This window comes from Vulpes vulpes, chromosome 14, assembly GCF_048418805.1.
Source record: "Vulpes vulpes isolate BD-2025 chromosome 14, VulVul3, whole genome shotgun sequence".
NCBI lineage: Eukaryota > Metazoa > Chordata > Mammalia > Carnivora > Canidae > Vulpes > Vulpes vulpes.
The window spans coordinates 119,340,979-119,358,037 of record NC_132793.1 but is presented as its reverse complement, the minus strand read 5'-3'; the positions used below and the strand labels follow the sequence as shown (position 1 = coordinate 119,358,037).

At 52.3% G+C, this 17,059-nt stretch overlaps 1 protein-coding gene across 5 annotated transcripts in view; it reads left to right on the top strand.

Annotated features, from left to right (window-relative positions):
* JAKMIP1 (janus kinase and microtubule interacting protein 1) overlaps nucleotides 1-17,059 on the top strand; it is a 142,161-nt gene that overhangs the window by 108,904 nt on the left and 16,198 nt on the right. For 3 of the 5 annotated variants that reach the window (XM_072737807.1, XM_072737809.1, XM_072737808.1), the window contains 2 exons: nucleotides 1,836-1,898; nucleotides 3,530-3,951. In XM_072737807.1, coding sequence (XP_072593908.1) covers nucleotides 1,836-1,898; nucleotides 3,530-3,703 — 237 coding nt within the window. In that variant the 3' untranslated portion in view covers nucleotides 3,704-3,951. Of the gene's footprint in view, nucleotides 1-1,835; nucleotides 1,899-3,529; nucleotides 3,952-6,298; nucleotides 6,401-7,057; nucleotides 7,112-7,804; nucleotides 7,871-14,016; nucleotides 14,086-15,797; nucleotides 15,876-17,059 lie in introns of those variants that run through there. The other 2 variants (XM_072737805.1, XM_072737806.1) reach the window with 1 other exon arrangement.

Sequence of the window (17,059 nt, the reverse complement as noted above, 5' to 3'; positions counted from 1 at the left end):
GCCAGTAAGCAGACCTCAAGAGGCCCAGGAAGCCACTCGCTGCAGCATGGCTGTGTGCACAAGCGGTTAGGCGAGCGGCCAGCCCTTGGGTGCTGCTTCCGTCACTGTGGCCTAGAATGCTCCACCAAGGCAGGGGAGTGGCAAACAGCACACACCCTACGACAGGCTTGCCTGCGTGTCACATGACCTGTGCAGCTGACATTGTGTCTTTTCCTCATCTTTGAAACGGGGTGATCATAGTACTCTACACACTGAGGAAGCAGAAATGGGGAGAAGTAGCAGCCAGGGAAGAGCCCAGGTGGGAGACCAGGCTGTTCTCAAACTCCTATTTTACCTGCCACTGACCTCGGCACTGCTTCGAGGCTGAGCTCATGTGTCACCTGACCACTGTCTTCAACTCAGTTTCGCTCCTACCCAAGGATGCCGGCCCTGTGTTTGTGGGGCTGTTTGGCCCTCAGCACCTGCTGCATGGAAGGGCCAGTTTGGGTCAAAACAAGTGGGAGTTTGTTCAAGGAGCACCCACTAGAGCCCTTGCTCCACCCCAGGTTTTGTGCTAGGTGTGCAGGGAAAATGTGTCAGTTAGCCATCACTGTGTAACAAACCTCCCCAAACCTTATTTAAAATGATAAACTTTTTATTTGCTCCCAACCCCATGGGTCAGCAGCTTGGACTAGGCTCAGCTGTGTGGTTCTTCTGCTGGTCTCACCGGAAGTCATTCTAGAGGCTGCTTTGCCAACACATCAGCTGGGGCTAGGTGGCCTGCAATGGTCTCTCTGTCCTGTCTGGGCATTGGTGCCAGTGGACAGGACAGATCACAGTCGTGGTCTCTTATTCTCAAGGAAGCTAACCTGGCTTCTTTGCCTAGTGGTCTGGGGACAGGAAGAAACGGCAGGGCTCACTGCATGTGCACATTTCAAGACTCTGTTTGAGTCCCATTTGCTAACATCCGAGAAGCCAAAGCACACCACAGCCAAGTGCAGCTTCAGGGTCAGAGAAACAGCTGTCATTGCTCACTGGGTGGAGCTCCAAAGTCACGTTGCGAAGGGCTGTGTGCATGCAGATGGAAGGGACAGCTGCTCCAGATAAAAATATGAGTGGAATAAGGCTCTGTCCTCACAGGGACTCACAGCCTCGTGGGTCCTACATGTCAACCCAGTGACAACACAGGGTGATACATATTGGGTGGAAGGAAGCACAGGAGGCCATCAGAGCTGAGAAAAGGGAGGAAGGAAGTTCTTTGACCTATTCATTGATCCATTTATCCATCCTCCAGTATTTATTGAGTGCCAGCTGTGTGCCAGGCCCTGTGCTAGGTGCTGGGGATGCCACAGTGGAAACAGACCTAGTGCCCTGTGCTCACAGGACTTCCCAGGATAGGGCCTGACCAGGCAAAGAAATGTGCTTAGGGCATCATGGACAGAGGGACCAGAATGCACAAAAGCATGTCCTTGTGATGATGCCAAGTCCGTGGTTGTGGGGCAGACCCTCAGGGTGTGCCCTGGGTGCCAGTCCAGGGGCCGTGGTGAGCAAGCCAGCATGGGTCTGCAGGGCCGATTCGGCCCCTCTGTGGTGGCTCCTGTCAAGGATGCTCATGGCATGAACTCTGTGCGCTCTTGGGGAGCATGAGCCATGGGGAAGGGATGCCCCACAAACCTGCCAGCTCTTGTTTTGGGGTGTAAAGGTTTAGAGGGACGATGGAGTCTTTCTAGCCACATCCCTTTCTCTGACCTTTGCACTGAGAGCTCTGCATTGCTTTTTGGTCGCTGACACTGCCTGTGCTCTTTGGCTGTCTGTTTGCTTCAAGGACTGTGAACATACTTAGTGCTTTCTCTTAGGATTCCAAGTGGGTGGAAGAGAAGCAGCTGCTCATCAGAACAAACCAGGACTTGCTGGAAAAGGTATGTGGGCAGAGATCCAGTCACCGCCCCTCAGAGCATCACCGAGCCCAGACTGTCGGGGACCTCTGAGGTCCACAGAGCTGTGCAGGGTCTGCCGCAGTGCCTCTGGGGCAGCCCTCCAGGTCCTGAACAACTCTCAGAGGAGAGACCTGTCCCTCACCTTGAGTCAGAGCCCGATTCCTCAGGCTTCCCAGCCATTGGTCCCAATGCTGTCCTCTGGGGGGAGGCCTCAGAGCTGGTGTAGACCAAAAAGCTGGGCAGGCCCTCCGGCTGTCAGAGTCTCGTTTGTGGACCGGAGGCCATGGCGATGGCAAAGCTGAGCCTGTCTTCCTTCTGTGGTCATGGAACTTTCCAGACTCTTCTTGAGAGAGAGCATGGGGAGGAGATTAAATGCTTTGGAACCAGACCGTAGCTTTATTTTTTTCTTATTTGTGTACAATTCGGACTTGTTTTGTTTTACTAAATTTACTGAGTTGAGCAGCCATTACTACAGCACAATTTTTTAGAACATTTTCAGGCTCCCGTTAAAGGTCCCTTCTGTCCCTCCCTGTCTCCCACCCCTCAGCCCCTGGCAATTGCTGTTGTGCATTTTGTCCATATAGGTTTGCTTTTTCTGGAACCTTCCATACTAGTGGAACCAGACAGACCTAGGTTGGGCTTTAGTCTTTGAGCATCCTAGAATGCCTGCCCTGGATGAACCAGGCCTTGCACTCTTGGGAGGGGGTCTTAGTCCAGCCCCAGCCCTATCACTGGCCAGCTGTGTGGCCGCTCACTGCCCTGTGTCTCCCTATAGCATTTGGAGCACTGAGACAGGACCTGACACTGCCCCACAGGCTGGGCTTGTGCCTTGGGAGGCACTTCATACCCTTGGTCTGGCTCACTAAATTCCAAGAGCCCTGGGGAAAACAGGCTGTTTCTAAATGTCCCCTGGGGTGCAGCCCCCATCAGTGGAGAACCCCCTGTGGTTCTCCAGGCAGGAGGAGGGAGAGGCAAAGGCAGCTGTGCCGCCTGGAAGCCCTCGATAAGGTGGCATGCCTTCTCTTGGACCCGGCTGCAGCCAGGGGAGTGGGGGCAGCTTTATGCTCCTTGGACAGAAACTGAGGCACAGAGCCATTAGGGTGCTTTTCCAGGGTCTCGTGGCGGGTGCCGGATTGGGCAGCCCACCTTCCCAGATGGACTTGTACCTTCAGGAGAGCTGCTTCCACTCAGCCTTCTCCTGAGCCCTCCGGCAGCATGACAGCAGCGTGTGCCTTCCTGCCATGGTTTGTCCCACTCTGTCTGGGAGGGCTCGCCCTGGGGGCCTGGAGAGCATGCAATGCAAAAAGAACCCCGCAGGCTTTGGAATCAGAAGCTCTCATGATGCACCCCTGCCTCCCTCACACTTGACCTTAGGAAGGGACTCCATGGCTCTGTGCCTCAGTTTCCCCATCAGACATTTATTCAGCAAGTCTCTGAGGCGCCCCTCTTCCAGGCCAGGCTCTGGGGCTGCAGGGACAGAATGGGCACCGCCCCCCCCACCCCCGCCTCCACCCCAGCCCGGGCCCCGGTGCACTGAGTAGGCCGCGTCTCCCACGGTGCCCATGGAGACGGTGGTCCTCCCGCCTGCTAACCCCCAGGTGCATCTGCTCTAGATTTACAGACTGGAAATGGAAGAGAGCCAGCTGAAGAATGAAATGCAAGATGCGAAGGACCAGAACGAGCTGCTAGAGTTCCGAGTGCTGGAGCTCGAAGTAAGAGACTCTATCTGTTGTGCGCTCTCAAACGGAGCAGACCTTCTCTTTGAACCCAAACTGAAATTCATGTAAAGCTCCCAGATGTCCTCCAGCATGTGTAAAGGGACGTGGTAGAGTTGTTTTTTCTTTTTTTTCTTTCCTTTCCCCCTCCCTCCGCCCTCCTTTTTTTTTTTTTTTTAAATCTGTATGTTCAGAATAATTTCACTGCCTTAATATGTTCTGGAGAGAATGCTCACCGAAGTCTTTGGACATGTACCAGAGCTAATCTATTTATTGCCTACGGCTTGTTTTGCACTTAATAAAATAATTTGTTTTTGCAATATTTTGCCTTTTTTATTTGTGTTTCATTTCCATAACTACTTCTTTCCTGCATGCATAGTCACCTGGTATGCATTCTGCAAACCCGGACAGAAGCACTGTTGCAATTAATAACACACCTTTTTAAGTGACCTTGCATGCAAGGAATCTCTCCTTTTGAAAGAGCAGGGTCCCACCTGGCCCACAGCCGACTCTGTAGTGTGTTTACTGCTAGGTGGGCCCATTTTCTGTTTGCCCAGATAAACACAGGTAAGTAAGGAAGCAGGGGGACGGGAGCTATTTGCATAGGTGTCTGAGAAAACCCGTACGGTCGCTCCAGCTCCCTGTCCAGCGAATGCAGGCCTGGGTGTCACAGCAGGGTTGCGCTGAAAACTTGCTATTTGTAACTCGACCTGCAACTCAAAACCGCTCTTTAGCCCAGAGGGAGACCGAACGGTGTTCGCGGGTAGCAATCACGTTCCACACCTTTGGTGACATTCCCAGTACAGAGCTGGATCCAGCGTTACGAGTAGTGGTGGTTTTCCTGCTTCCCACTGAGACCTTGCCTCGGGTGTGTTACTGCCTTGCGTTGCTACCACGTTACTTCATACTCTTTTTGTTTGTTTGTTGCCATTTAAAAACCATCCACATTTGAAACATCAGCTACGTTTGTGACCCGTTTCTCTGAGCACCTGTCACGGCCCCGCTGTCCCTCTGCTGAAGCCTTTGCATGCACGGATCCCGCAGGAAAAAGCAAGCACCCTTGCAACACCAGTGTCCCTCTGGGTCTGTTTCCTCCTCCTGGCTTCCGTTATTCTTATTTACACTAGAACTTACCATCCTGTCCTTTGTTGTGTTGGCATGGCCTATGGCCTGAATGTCTCCAAACCAAGTATTACCCTGCTACTCAACTCTTGCTTGGGCGCGAACGGGCTCTTCCGTTCACGCAGCAGGAGTCGGAAGCCAAGCGAGGTCACTGTGCCCACCTGGGCCAGCGAGGAAGCCTTTCACAGGACTTTGTCACGTGTCTTTCTCATGAGATTTCCATGAGTATTGCTCAGTGTGCTAGAGTTTTCTTTGTCTCCACCATCTTTCAGAGCCATGAGAAACCAATTTTCTGACTTTTGTTCGTACCAAATATGAGCTTTCCATTGTCACCTTTTCTATGAAGACTCCATCTAAGGATTGTAGGTAGAAAGGCATCCACGGAAGGAAGCCACGGTGAATTTTGGTCTTTTTGGCTAATAAGAGGAATAAACTATTCCCCCTGAGTAGCTTCAAACCAGGTTAGCCAGGTGGGGCTTTGGGGGAGTTAACTGAGTGACTGGCTCCCCTTCCTCTCTCTGTTAGCCTTATCAAGAGCTAGGTCCCACCATCCAAGCTAGTGCTCATTTGGTTACATTTCTTAGTGGAGTGACTAAAGAGACCCATGGAAGCTGTCACTAGGTTTTGCAGGAATGGTCCAAAGCATGCTTACTTGTCTTACTGTCATTTTGAGAAAATAAAAGCAATTTGATCTGAAGGTATAATGTGGAAAGCTCTTCTCTGCTGGCCTTGCCATAAAGCTAGCCTGTCTGTCGCTCAAGTTTTAAAGGCAGATCTATGTAATATATCCCTATAATTCACTGGGCTTCTCCTGTCCTTTTTTTTCCTTTTTTTAAACGTGTCGCTTTATGTATGATTAATAAGCACCTCTTCTGGGAAAATTCTTGCTTTTTCCTTCCTCAGGAGTGGAAATCTGACTATCAGCCTCAGGAAGGGATAGAATGATCACTGATGTATTCGTACGTTTCAAAAAAAAATTGTTAACAAAGTCAGCAGATTCTATTGAAAAAAAAAAAGACAAAGTGGATCCAGGGTTTGTGTCCTGGTCCTGCCGCCCAGTAGTGAGGGACCAGGACGGACCCCCCTCGAGCCTCCCTGTCTACGAAATGAAAGCGATAATGCCTATGTCGGATTGTGTAAGGATTCAATGAGAGAGTGATGTGCCACACGGGACACATGGTAGCTGGTACCTGTGTTGTCTGTTGAGATTTCACGCGCTTGTTCTAATGGAGAACTGAATGATGATCTGTGGTTCCGTGGGCTTCCATCTCGCAGCAGGTGAACACCAGACACCTTTTTAACCATTTCTTCCTAGCTGAGTAGGTAAGAAGTAGACACATTTCTACAGGAGATCCAGTGTGTGGCAGAGGCCGGGACCACGGCGTGGGCCTTCGCAGACCAGGAGATGGGAGTCTGAATTGTGCGCCTTTTAGTAACAACTTTGCCAACTGGAATGCCTTGGTTTTTGCTGCGTAACGTGGGAAAAAATGGCAAGTGGTAAATAATCCAATAAAGTTCTGTTTTTAAACCAAATCTTTTCTCCAGGAGAGAGAGCGGAGGTCGCCAGCATTTAACCTCCAAATCACCACCTTCCCCGAGAACAACAGCAGCGCTCTCCAACTGTTCTGTCACCAGGAAGGAGTGAAGGTAGCGTGCTTGGGGGGTGCTTCCACTTAACCCACCGCCAGGGGCCCACTCCAATGCCAGGCTCGGCCTTTAGTAAAGGGGGATTGTGCCTTTGTGCCAGACATAGAACCGATGGTCAGGAGACAGCCCAACCCACCCACCCCCACCATATTTTGAAAGCCAGAGTTCATTTTTCAGAGGGTCACCAAATGTCACTCCATTTGTGCCCGTGCTAAAAGGGCAGAGCCGTGGGACGCAGCTCTGAGGGCGCACCCCAGCTCAGCCACTTCCCAGCTCCGGGCTGTGAGCTCTCGGAGCCGCGGTCTCACGCGTGTGAGGTCTGAATGGCAGCACCCACCCCGAGACGTGACCTGGCGTGACATGGGGGTGACATCAGAACCGCAATGAGCACAGCAGCCTGGCGCAGTGAGTGAGGGGGTGGGAGACGCGGCTGTGGGCTGGGGTCCTCCTGACCCCGCAAGTCCTCGGGCCTTTCTGGAAAGCTCGGCGGATGAGTGGCAGTCACTGCCTTCTCTCCCTCGACCCCCGAAGGAGCTGCCAGGAGTGCTTGGCCCCCGCGGTGCGGGGCGAGAGGGACGGACGAGGCCGCGGCGCTTAGAGACCGGTCTGCACGGGCTTGGCAGCTCCCGCAAAATGAACGTTGGCAATCTTTTCCAGGATGTGAATGTTTCTGAACTTATGAAGAAGCTAGATATCCTTGGCGATAACGGGGTAACTATGCCGGCCGGCTTCTGCTCGCGCTCTTGTCTCCACCTGGGTGTGCTGTGTGTGCCTTTCCTTCCCTTTTGGTTTGGTTTCTTCCTAACTGAAGAGATCTGACATATGCAGTGTAAGGCTTCTGTGTGGCCGTGCCCCCTGCGGGGCTGGGCGGGCCACGCTGTCACGGGGTGGTGGTGGGGGGTTCGCGCTGCCATGTGTGGATCACACAGTCACGAGTGGCTCGCGCTGTCACGGGTGGATCACGCTGTCACTGGTGGATGGTGCTGTCACAGGCGGGTGGCGCTGTCAGGGGCAGGGGTGGGTCACGCTGGCACAGGGGGGTCGCGGTGTCTCGGGGCGGGATGGGAGGGGGGGTCTTCCAGACTTAGCTTCTGGATTTAGCTCCTCCCTTGCTCCTGCAAGGGCGCACAAACAAGCACCCAGAGAGAGACCGGGATCCCTCAAGATTCCCGACATCAGATCGTGGTCTTTTTGCCCTCATTTAAAGATTGGCTCAGACTGGCCCTTCTCTCCAAAAGGCCTGGCCCCAGGTAGGACACGGCTGCGTTTCAAGGCCAGCGCCTTCAGAGAGTGGAGGCCGGGCCCGGGGTCGCCTCCCCGCCGGGCATCAGAGCCGGTCAGCGCAGCCTGCGCGTGGATGTGGGGTCCAGTGTAAAACGCCCTTCCCCCATTTTTGTGTTGTAGAATTTGAGAAACGAAGAACAGGTTGCAATAATCCAGGCTGGAACTGTGCTTGCCCTGTGTGAAAAGGTAGAGAGCCCCGCGGCACTGCTGTCCGTGCACCGTGTGCGAGCTTCCCGGCGCCCCGCAGGAACCTGCACGCGGGTGTCTCTCTTGGCTCCGGGGCCTGGCCCCTCATCCGTGTCTGCATGTGCACGCGCATGCTCTTCCTTTCCCGCCCGGAGCGCACCTGCTTACCCTGGAGAGCTTAGCTCCCGAGCAAAGGAAAGCCCCGTCCAGGAAAGCATCTGCCTCGCTGGGGTGCATTTCCTACCAGGTTTTCTATTTTTTAGACTTAGTTGAAATGGTACCTGGCTTCCAATTTTTCACCCTGCCTCCTAGGCTCCCCCCCCCCCCCCCATCCTTCTACCCTGCGGTTAAACCGTAAGCTAATTAGTCCTCAGCTATTAGATATTTAGGTCCTTTCCATCCCCACCCCCACCCCCATTTATCCTTACGCAGAGGTGAATGTCTTTACCGTAGATTCCTGCTTGTCTTTGAAAACAGTTCTTCAGGATAAATTCTAGGTGTGGAATCACTGGGCCAACTGGTAGGGAGGCTTCTCAGAGATTGAATGTTGTCAAAATTCGAGAAAAGCGGTACCAGTTCCTCTGGTACCAATACCACCTGAGTGTGACCACATTGCTGGTTCCACGTTCACCCCGGCATGTCACCACTAAAGACCCCTGCCAGTTCCATAGGCTAAAATTACATGATGGTCATGTTTCCTTTTGCATTGATTTGAGTGCTAGTGATATTGGGGTCTTATTGTGTATTATCTGTTTTCTTCCTTCTTTGTGAATTGTAATTACATTTCTTTTGACGATTTCCATTTGGTTTGTTTGTTCTTCGTCCGTTCATTAATTCATTAATTCATTCGTATATTCATACATTTATTCAATACGTGTTTGTCATGAGTACGGTGTTTCTTCCTGACTTCTCTGTGTGCTTTACATATAAAAAGCTTAATAGCTTTTTGTTGTGCTTGTTAAAAATACATTCCTGGTTTGTTTACCTTTTCCTTTTGTTTAGGATATTTTAGGTACACATAAATTTTATGCGGTCCCATCTGGAGAGCTTTTCCTTTCAAAGCACAGGAGTTAAACTTTAAAATACTAGTTTAGTTCCAATGAAGTCTTTAGTGATCATAATCAAGATTCTTTCCAGAATTTTTGGAAGGATGTTGAAAATAGAAAGAGTTTTCTTCCCTGGACTACTGTCCTTCCTCCCTAGTCATGCGAAGGATACTAGGTTTTGGGAACAGACTTAGGCAAAGCCTTGCCCGAGGTCACACAGGAGGTAAGTTACTTCCCAAGTCACTTCACCTGGCTGAGCCTACGTCCCCAGGTGGACAGGGGGTGATGCTGACTCACACTGGCTGGCTGCTGGCCCATTAGCGGCAGGTGACTGCACAGCATTAGGCACATGGTTCACATTCAGTAAACCTCCCTCTCACCAACGTATCCAAACGTGACGGCCTAGCCTCCGCTAGCAGTGCTCTGGGGAGTGTTACATCAAGTCCCTAGTAAACACTCATGACTCAGTTTAGCACTGAGCATTCCCTGGAGGATATGGTGATGTCAGGCCCAGCAATTCCTTCTTCATCCCCTGGGAGGCCCCTCCTGGGTGGACTCCTGGCCCACCACTTGCCAACTGCAGGGGCCTTCGCAGATTGGTCTCTGGATCACTCAGAGCCACGAAACTGAGTCTACAGACCTTGCAGGGCTAGAGTTGGGACTCCAGGACATGGCATTTTTAAGCAGAACCAAATATTGCTACTAAGTATCCAGGGCAAAGGGGTTTAGCCAACAATGGAAGATGGTGAATCAAGAGCAGGAATCATCTGTGACTTGAGTGGCTGGTTTGGGGTGGGGTTGGGCAGCAGGCCTGGGGGCCTCCCTCTCTTCAACCCCCAATGTATGGGAGTTTGTTCTTCGGGAGGCCATACACTGTAGGGAGTTCACAGCCTTGCTGAGAGTAGCCCCCACTTCCTTCTCCCACCCAGACCCTCCCTGATACATTCTGCTCCACAGCCTGGCAAATAGTGGGTGTCCAGACCTGCAGCCTCAGGTCCCCCACCTCAGATCTGTTCCTTTTCCTCTCAGCAACTGTGCGAGATTAGCGATGCAACCCCTTTGAGTCCCTGTGTGGCCCACAGCAACTGTCTTCTTTGACCCATCACCCCACCCCCAGCTTCACCAGCCAACTGGGTGCAGATGAGAGGGGCCCACTCCCCAGCTGGGACAGTCCTTGAGCACTGGCTCACACCAGAATTTTCCCATTTTCTCAAATTGGGTCTAGGAGATGCCAGCCCTGCCACAGGTTTGTGTCTAAAGATCTTGTAGGTTTGGGAGTGCTAGATGTCCCCCTACAGGGAATGTTGGTGCTGAGAGTGGCCCCAAGAGGAAAGGTGGGACCAGCTGCAGGGCCAGCTGAGAGCCCTGACAGGACCCCCTCCCCAGCCAAAATAGACTGCCCAGTTTGCCTGGTCCTAGGGTTCCTGGGATGTGGAGATATCAGCGCTGGAATGGGGACAGTCTTGAGCAAGCATGCATGAGTTGGAGCTCTTGAGCTGACGGTGGGATTGGAGCCCCACCCCCCACGCACACACCAAATGCATGATTTTTTTTTAAAGATTTTATTTATTTATTCATGAGAGACACAGAAAGAGAGGCAGAGACACAGGCAGAGGGAGAAGCGGGCTCCCTCTGGGGACCCTGATGCAGGACTCAATCCAGGACTCCAAGATTACAACTTGTGCCGAAGGCAGGCGCCCAATCACTGAGCCACCCAGGCATCCACCAAATGCATGTTGTTTTAAAAATTGTCACTCAGTGTCAGTATCTGACTAAACTGAGGTATTATTTGGAGGCACAGTGCTGTTTTTGTAGCATATACGTGAGGTGCAACTCTAATTAGGAGTGTCACACAGTGCTCCTGGATGACTTTGCCAGGGCACCTTACTCTGGGGGCTTATCTTGCTCCTATCCTTGCCTGGGGAGCCCCATTCCCTCTTGATGGTTAGCAGAGTCCAAGGTCAGAGCCACATCTGTCCTTACCCTATGTCCTCTGCCCACAGCACATGCCCAGCAAAGGAACTTGAACCTAGGACATCTGAGGGTTTACAGGTGGTCATGAATCACACTGCTTTTTTTTTTTTAATTTTATTTATTTATTTTTAGAGATGTAGAGAGAGAAGTGATGGGAGGGGCAGAGGGATAGGGAGAGAGAGGATCCCAAGAATCCCAAGGTTCCACCCCTAGTGCAGATCCCAACATGGGGCCCAATCCCACAACCCTGAGATCATGACCTGAGCTGAAATCAAGAGTCCGATGCCTAACCAACTGAGCCAGCCAGGAGCCCGAGTCACACTTCTTTATGAAGCTCCTTCAAGTTCAAAACTAGTTGAGAAATAGTAAAAACCAATCAGACAGATGGAAGATTTTTTTTTTTTAAATTGTGTTCTCACTGGTTGCAATGGGTGAGTGAATTCAGCGTAGGCCTGTGGCCACAGTCAAGCTTTCCAATAGTTGGCCTGGGATTAAGGTCTCAGGACTGTCTCCAAGGGAGAGTTGGGTCTTAGAGGAGAGAGCCCTCAGCTCTGGGGCCCTGCACCTGTGGGCAAAGAGTTGGCTTCCTACAGAATGTCCTCTCTGTACCCCTGTAGGCTGTCTCACTTCTCCCCAGAGGGCTTGGGGGGACAGGTGTCCCCACACCTCTCCCTCCTGGAGGATGGTGCAAACCATTTGTATTTGGGTGCTTACTCTCTGGGCGTGGCCCGGGGTCTACCTGGTGGACTCTCCTCCATACAAAATTCATGACGTCACAAGCGCAGGATGCTCATGGCCAGTGTTTTCTGCCCTCATTTTACTCTTTCAATTGCCAAGAAGCACTTGTCAATTTTTTTCTTTCTATGCATAAGATGCATGTCAATCTTTTTTTTTTTAACAGTAAGAAGAAAATGGACACCATATTCTAAACCTATTCTAAGAGCAGCTTGTTGTAATGATTCAAAACTGAGTTTTGATTTCTTTTCCACTTAAGTTTTAATCATTTTAGGACTGCTTGTCTTAGGATATTAAAAATGAAACATTTTTCATTTCCCGCCAAAAATATGCTTATCTATTTGTAAGGCATTGTGCATCCTCAACAACATCTAGCAAAATGCTCTATTTTGGGCACATGCTTCTGCTGCTGGCTCAGGGGGTCCACTCTTGGAGCCAAGCTCACTCTGATGTTGGGGGAAGCCGTGTGATCACAGCTTTATCTAGTCTCGTTCCCTCCATGGAACCAGCATCCACCCCGTCCCTCCCGCCAGACCTCCACACTCTTATGTTCTGCCCTCATTCAGCAAACGTTTGCTGGGCACATGCTTCATTCCAGGCCCGTGCTGGGTAAGGAGGTGTAACAACATGTCAGATATGGTCCCTGCCTTCGGGCTTCTGTGGGAGGGAAACAGACAACAGTAATTGGTCAGGTGAGTGCTTGTGAGAGCCATTGGTAGGATGCTGGAGGGATGCTGAGGGCACCTGACCCCACGGACACTCAGGAAGCAGGGCGGGCTTCTTGGAGGAGGCGACAGCCAACTCAGGCCTGAAGGCTGAATAGCTGTTAGCTCAGAGAAGGCCTGGGGCCGAGGCCAGCGGTGGGAGAGGTAGTGGCATTCCAGGTAGGGACAGTAGCATGTGCAGAGGCCCTGAGGCGAAGCTGGCTTGGCTGGGGTCCAGCAGTGTCAGGAGTGATGGGGTGTCCCTGAGGGCTTTCAGCACAATTGGGGTTTTGAGAGGACCTGTGCTTGAAAGCAGAGAGGGCTTTTGTCCAGACAGCAGTGTGGAGGGGTGGTGGCCGTGGTGTGCAGCAGGTGGGTGTTTGAAGCAGGAGCAGGTGGGACCAACGTGTGGAAGGGAGAAGGGAAAGGGGAGGGGATGGAGAAATCAAGGCTGCTCCCTGCGTCCTGGTTTGGGTGAAAGTGGCCTCTTCCCCATCAGAGGGACCAGGGAGGCTCGGGAGGCATCAAGGGAGACGTGGGGGCTGTCTGGGCTGCAGGGAGATACTGCAGAGAGCTGAGGGAGCACAGAGGCACGCAGAACCCATGGGGCGGGGGAGGAGCGAGGGGGGAAGCCAAGGGCAGGGCTGCAAGGGGAGGGGGAGCCTCAGGCAGGGGAGGAGAAGAAAAGCCAGGAGGATCATGGGGCTGCTAAGCGGGGCTGGGAGGCTAGGAAAGGGGGGCGCAGTCCCCAGGCTGGAGGCAAGGAGGCTGTGTACTGTGCTGAATGCACACATTCACACACACTGTCAAGCATGGACACACCCCTGCCCTCGGACACCCCCTCCAACCCCCTCACAGGTCCACCCACCAGCCCATCTCTTGGGTGGGCTCCTCATAAAGACACACCTACATACCTCCGTCCTGAGAAACAGCTGCCCGCCTCCTGCTCACCACCAGCCCAGACCCAGGAAGAGGCAGACTGTCCCTGTCACCTGCCCTTGGCGGATGCTCGCTGGCCTACTTCAGCACCCTCGTGCCCTGGGACTCAGCACACCCCTCACTCCACAGTGCACCTGGCCGATCGGGGGTGCCACTGCAGGGGTTGCAGTTTTGCAGGCTGGGTTAGAAATCCCCATGGCCCACCTGTGTGACCTTGGACAAGTGATTTAACTAGGCATCCATGTCTTCACCTATAAAACGGGTGATGCTGCTTATGCCATGGGGCGGGAGTGAAGGGCTGGATGAGGTCCCCAGCATGAAGCCACCATCACAGCACTCAGCAGTAGACCTCAGTGACACTCAGCCACCCAGCCGCAGAGCCCCCAGATGCACCCAGGGGCCCACTGTGTGCTGAGTCAGGCTCCCACGGCATGCACACCAACTCCCTCCTGGACACTCAGATGCAATGGGACACACATACTGACACTCATGCACAGGTACACGCACGCACACACGCACACATGCATGTATATCCAAGACCTGATTGATCCCTGAGCAAACATCTGTCAAAGCTGAACACGTGTACAGACAATGGCCCTGTTTCATGGCCCTGAAGGCCATGCTGAGATGGGCCGGGGAGGCCAGGAGCCTCGTTGAGGAGGAGGCCCCTGTGCACTCAGCTTTGGTGGGAGGCCCCCGGCCGGCATGGGTTCTCATGCCCTGGCCCTCTGTCCCTGCTGTTTTCCAGTGGCTGAAGCAAATAGAGGGAACTGAGGCGGCCCTGACTCAGAAGATGCTGGACCTGGAGAGGGAAAAGGTAAAAGACAGCCCTCTGGGAGGCAGGAGGGTGGAAAGGGTGCACTTTCCTTCCCAGGGGGGTCTTGCATGTATTATTTTTTTTAAGATTTTATTTTTTTATTTATTTGAGAGAGAGAGAGAGAGAGAGAGAGAGAGAATGAGCAGGGGGAGGGGCAGAGGGAGAGGGAGAGAGAGAGAATCTCAAGCAGACTCCACGCCCAGCACACTTGATCTCCCGACTCTGAGATCATGACCTGAGCCAAAATCAAGGGTCGGATGCTCAGCCAACTGAGCCACCCAGGTGCCTTCTTGCGTGTACTGTTGTATGCATTTATTTGCTTGCATTTTGAAATTTTGCTTTTTCTGTAATGACTGTTCCAGGTAATTGTCATCCATTCACTTACTCTAACACTCACTCACTCATTCACTTAATATGTATTTTTGGAACCTCTGTTATCCCAGTGCCATGCCAGGGTTACTGGTCTGGTGATGAATATGCAGGCTCCCTGCCTTGAGGAGCTATACCTGCCCACAAGGCTGTGGGAATGTGTGCTCATGAGCCAACAGCCCCATGTAGCCTGAGGACGTTAGAGTAACATGTGGGCAATGCTGAGGCACTTGGCCCAGTGGCTCCAGAGACACCCAGATGGTCCTCCCAGCTTTGCTGGCCTCCTTAATGGCCATGAGAGTTTGGGAAGATACATTGGCCCTTCATTTCCTCATTGCTAAGTGGGGGATTCCAAGTTCCACCTGCTGGGCTGTAGGGATGAGTGAGTGAATGAGTAAGTGAGTAAGTGAGTAAGCAAATGGATGAGAGATGTGAGATGCACAATTTTGCACAGTGCTTGGTGCGTCCAGGTACCTGATAAATGGCGGCGGTGGTGGTTATTCACCAGGGGGCTATGGCATAGAGGGGGTCTCTTTCACCCAGCCTGAGGATGTCAGAGAGGGTTTCCCAGAAGAAATCGTTCTTGAGTCTTCAAAGACCAATTCAAGTTTTGCAAATAGAAGTGGGAGGTGAAAACAGAAGGGAGAAGGAATCGCTTACAGCCTGGAAGCATGAGGGTGTGAGAGAGCCCTGGCTTGGAATCTAGTCCCTCCTCTGCCACCAGGACACTGTGGCATCTAGGGCAAGGCACTGATCTTCTCCGGTCCTGTTTCCTCATCTGTGAAGCCAAGGGCCTGCAGTAGATGAGCTCCTGCCTTGGGATCCTTCCAATCAGTAATAGAGATTTGTATTCTGGATGGACCATGCTTGCAGGGACTGGAGGAGTGACCGGGCGTGGGAAGGAGGCACACAGCAGTGAGACTAGTCAAGAGGTGGGGGATGCCGTCCATGTGAGGAGGAAGAGCCACATCTGAGAACTCTTGAGATGGGTCTTCAGGGCCCATCAGGATGAGACAAGAGGAACTGAAAAGGATTCCTGCTTGGGCACTGGGTTGGAGGGGTGTCGCTTTGGTGCAGTCAGGCACCCAGGAGGAAGGGAAGCCAAGAGGAGGTGGGACAGGCTTGATCATGTCTCCCTGGGTCTGCAAGTCTCCTGCAGGAAGACTCATGCGAGGGGCGGGGAGGACAGACCATCACTTCCTTCCCACTTGAGCACCTGGTGGGTCCTCAGCTTGGTGGGACTGTCACTCTCTGGCAGAGGTGAGTAGGTGGGCTCTGAAGAGCCTCGCTGGGACAGCTTCTCATGCTGATCTTGGTCTTGGGGGGGGGCTCCTCTTTTTCAGGACCTGTTCAGCAGGCAGAAGGGCTACCTGGAGGAGGAGCTGGACTACAGGAAGGAAGCCCTCGACCAGGCTTACCTGGTAGGACCAGAAGTGGGTTGGTCACTTTGGCTTGTTAGACTCGACCTCAGAGGCTATGTTTCCCTTTGGGGCTCATGCCATGTTTATGGGCCCCACTGGTGCCATGTGGGTGCCATCAAAATGCCCTGTCTCTGTTCTGCCCGGAATGACTGTACTTCATTTCAAGGGAAATTGTCACTTTTGTCCAAATCAATCATGATTTTCCAAAAAATCACTTAGCTGTATGGTTTCTTTAGGCATGCTTATTCAACTCTAGTAATTGTTTGAGACAAGTGAGAAGAAGCTGTCTTTCTTAGGTGTTTGTTATACATAAATGCTTGTTTGTGCATAAAACTCCAAAGCAAGTTTTCCTGTGAACAAGAACGAGGGTAAGTCGCCAAGGAACAGGGAGGCAAAACATTGAAAGCAGGGGCCGGTGGTCATCAGAATAAAACTGACTTGTTGTGAGGTCCTATGCCATACTGTGTTTGGGTCAGAAATTTGTCCCGGGCTTCCTGGTGATGAGCTAAAACTGAGATCCCATCCTAGTTCACATGTCATATGACTTTGAGGACTCTCTGGCCACCGAGTGAGACAGGGAGATAATACAGGCCCCACCAGGTGTCCCCCAGCACAGAGAATGGAGAGTTCAGCGTCCCTTCTTGCAGGAAGAAGCAGCACAGTCCACAAAGTCTCTAGCAATTCTTTGTCCTGGTCATCTGTAGTTAAAAATCATTTTATGGAATAGTTTGTACCTAAATCATGCAGAGTCAACAACTGAAAAAAAAGATCGCAAACCCTCGTTTTCCGTGAGCATGTCTGGGAAGACGGAGAGCCAGTAGCCTGGGCACGGGGGCTGGCCCACCTCCCCAAGACCATCGGCATCTGGGTTCTGAGCCCTGGGCCAGAGAAGTAACAGGTCCCGGGAACCGAGCCTCACCGGGACCACACATTTAACCTCCTAGCGCTTCCTTTTGGGCACAAGATGTTCTAATGGTGCAGAGGGCAATTTAAAGATAGAAATGTCTCCTCCTTCTCTGGGAGGATTGCTCACACTCAACTGTTCCCTCACTGGTTTTGCCTTGACTCTATCCTTTTGTGAACACCTTTCTCACACTACGCCTCATCTGTCTCCCTAGCATTTCCCAGAAAGTTATGAGGAACGTGATTTAAGGAGATCCATAGGCATCGAAGGCAATGGGCCA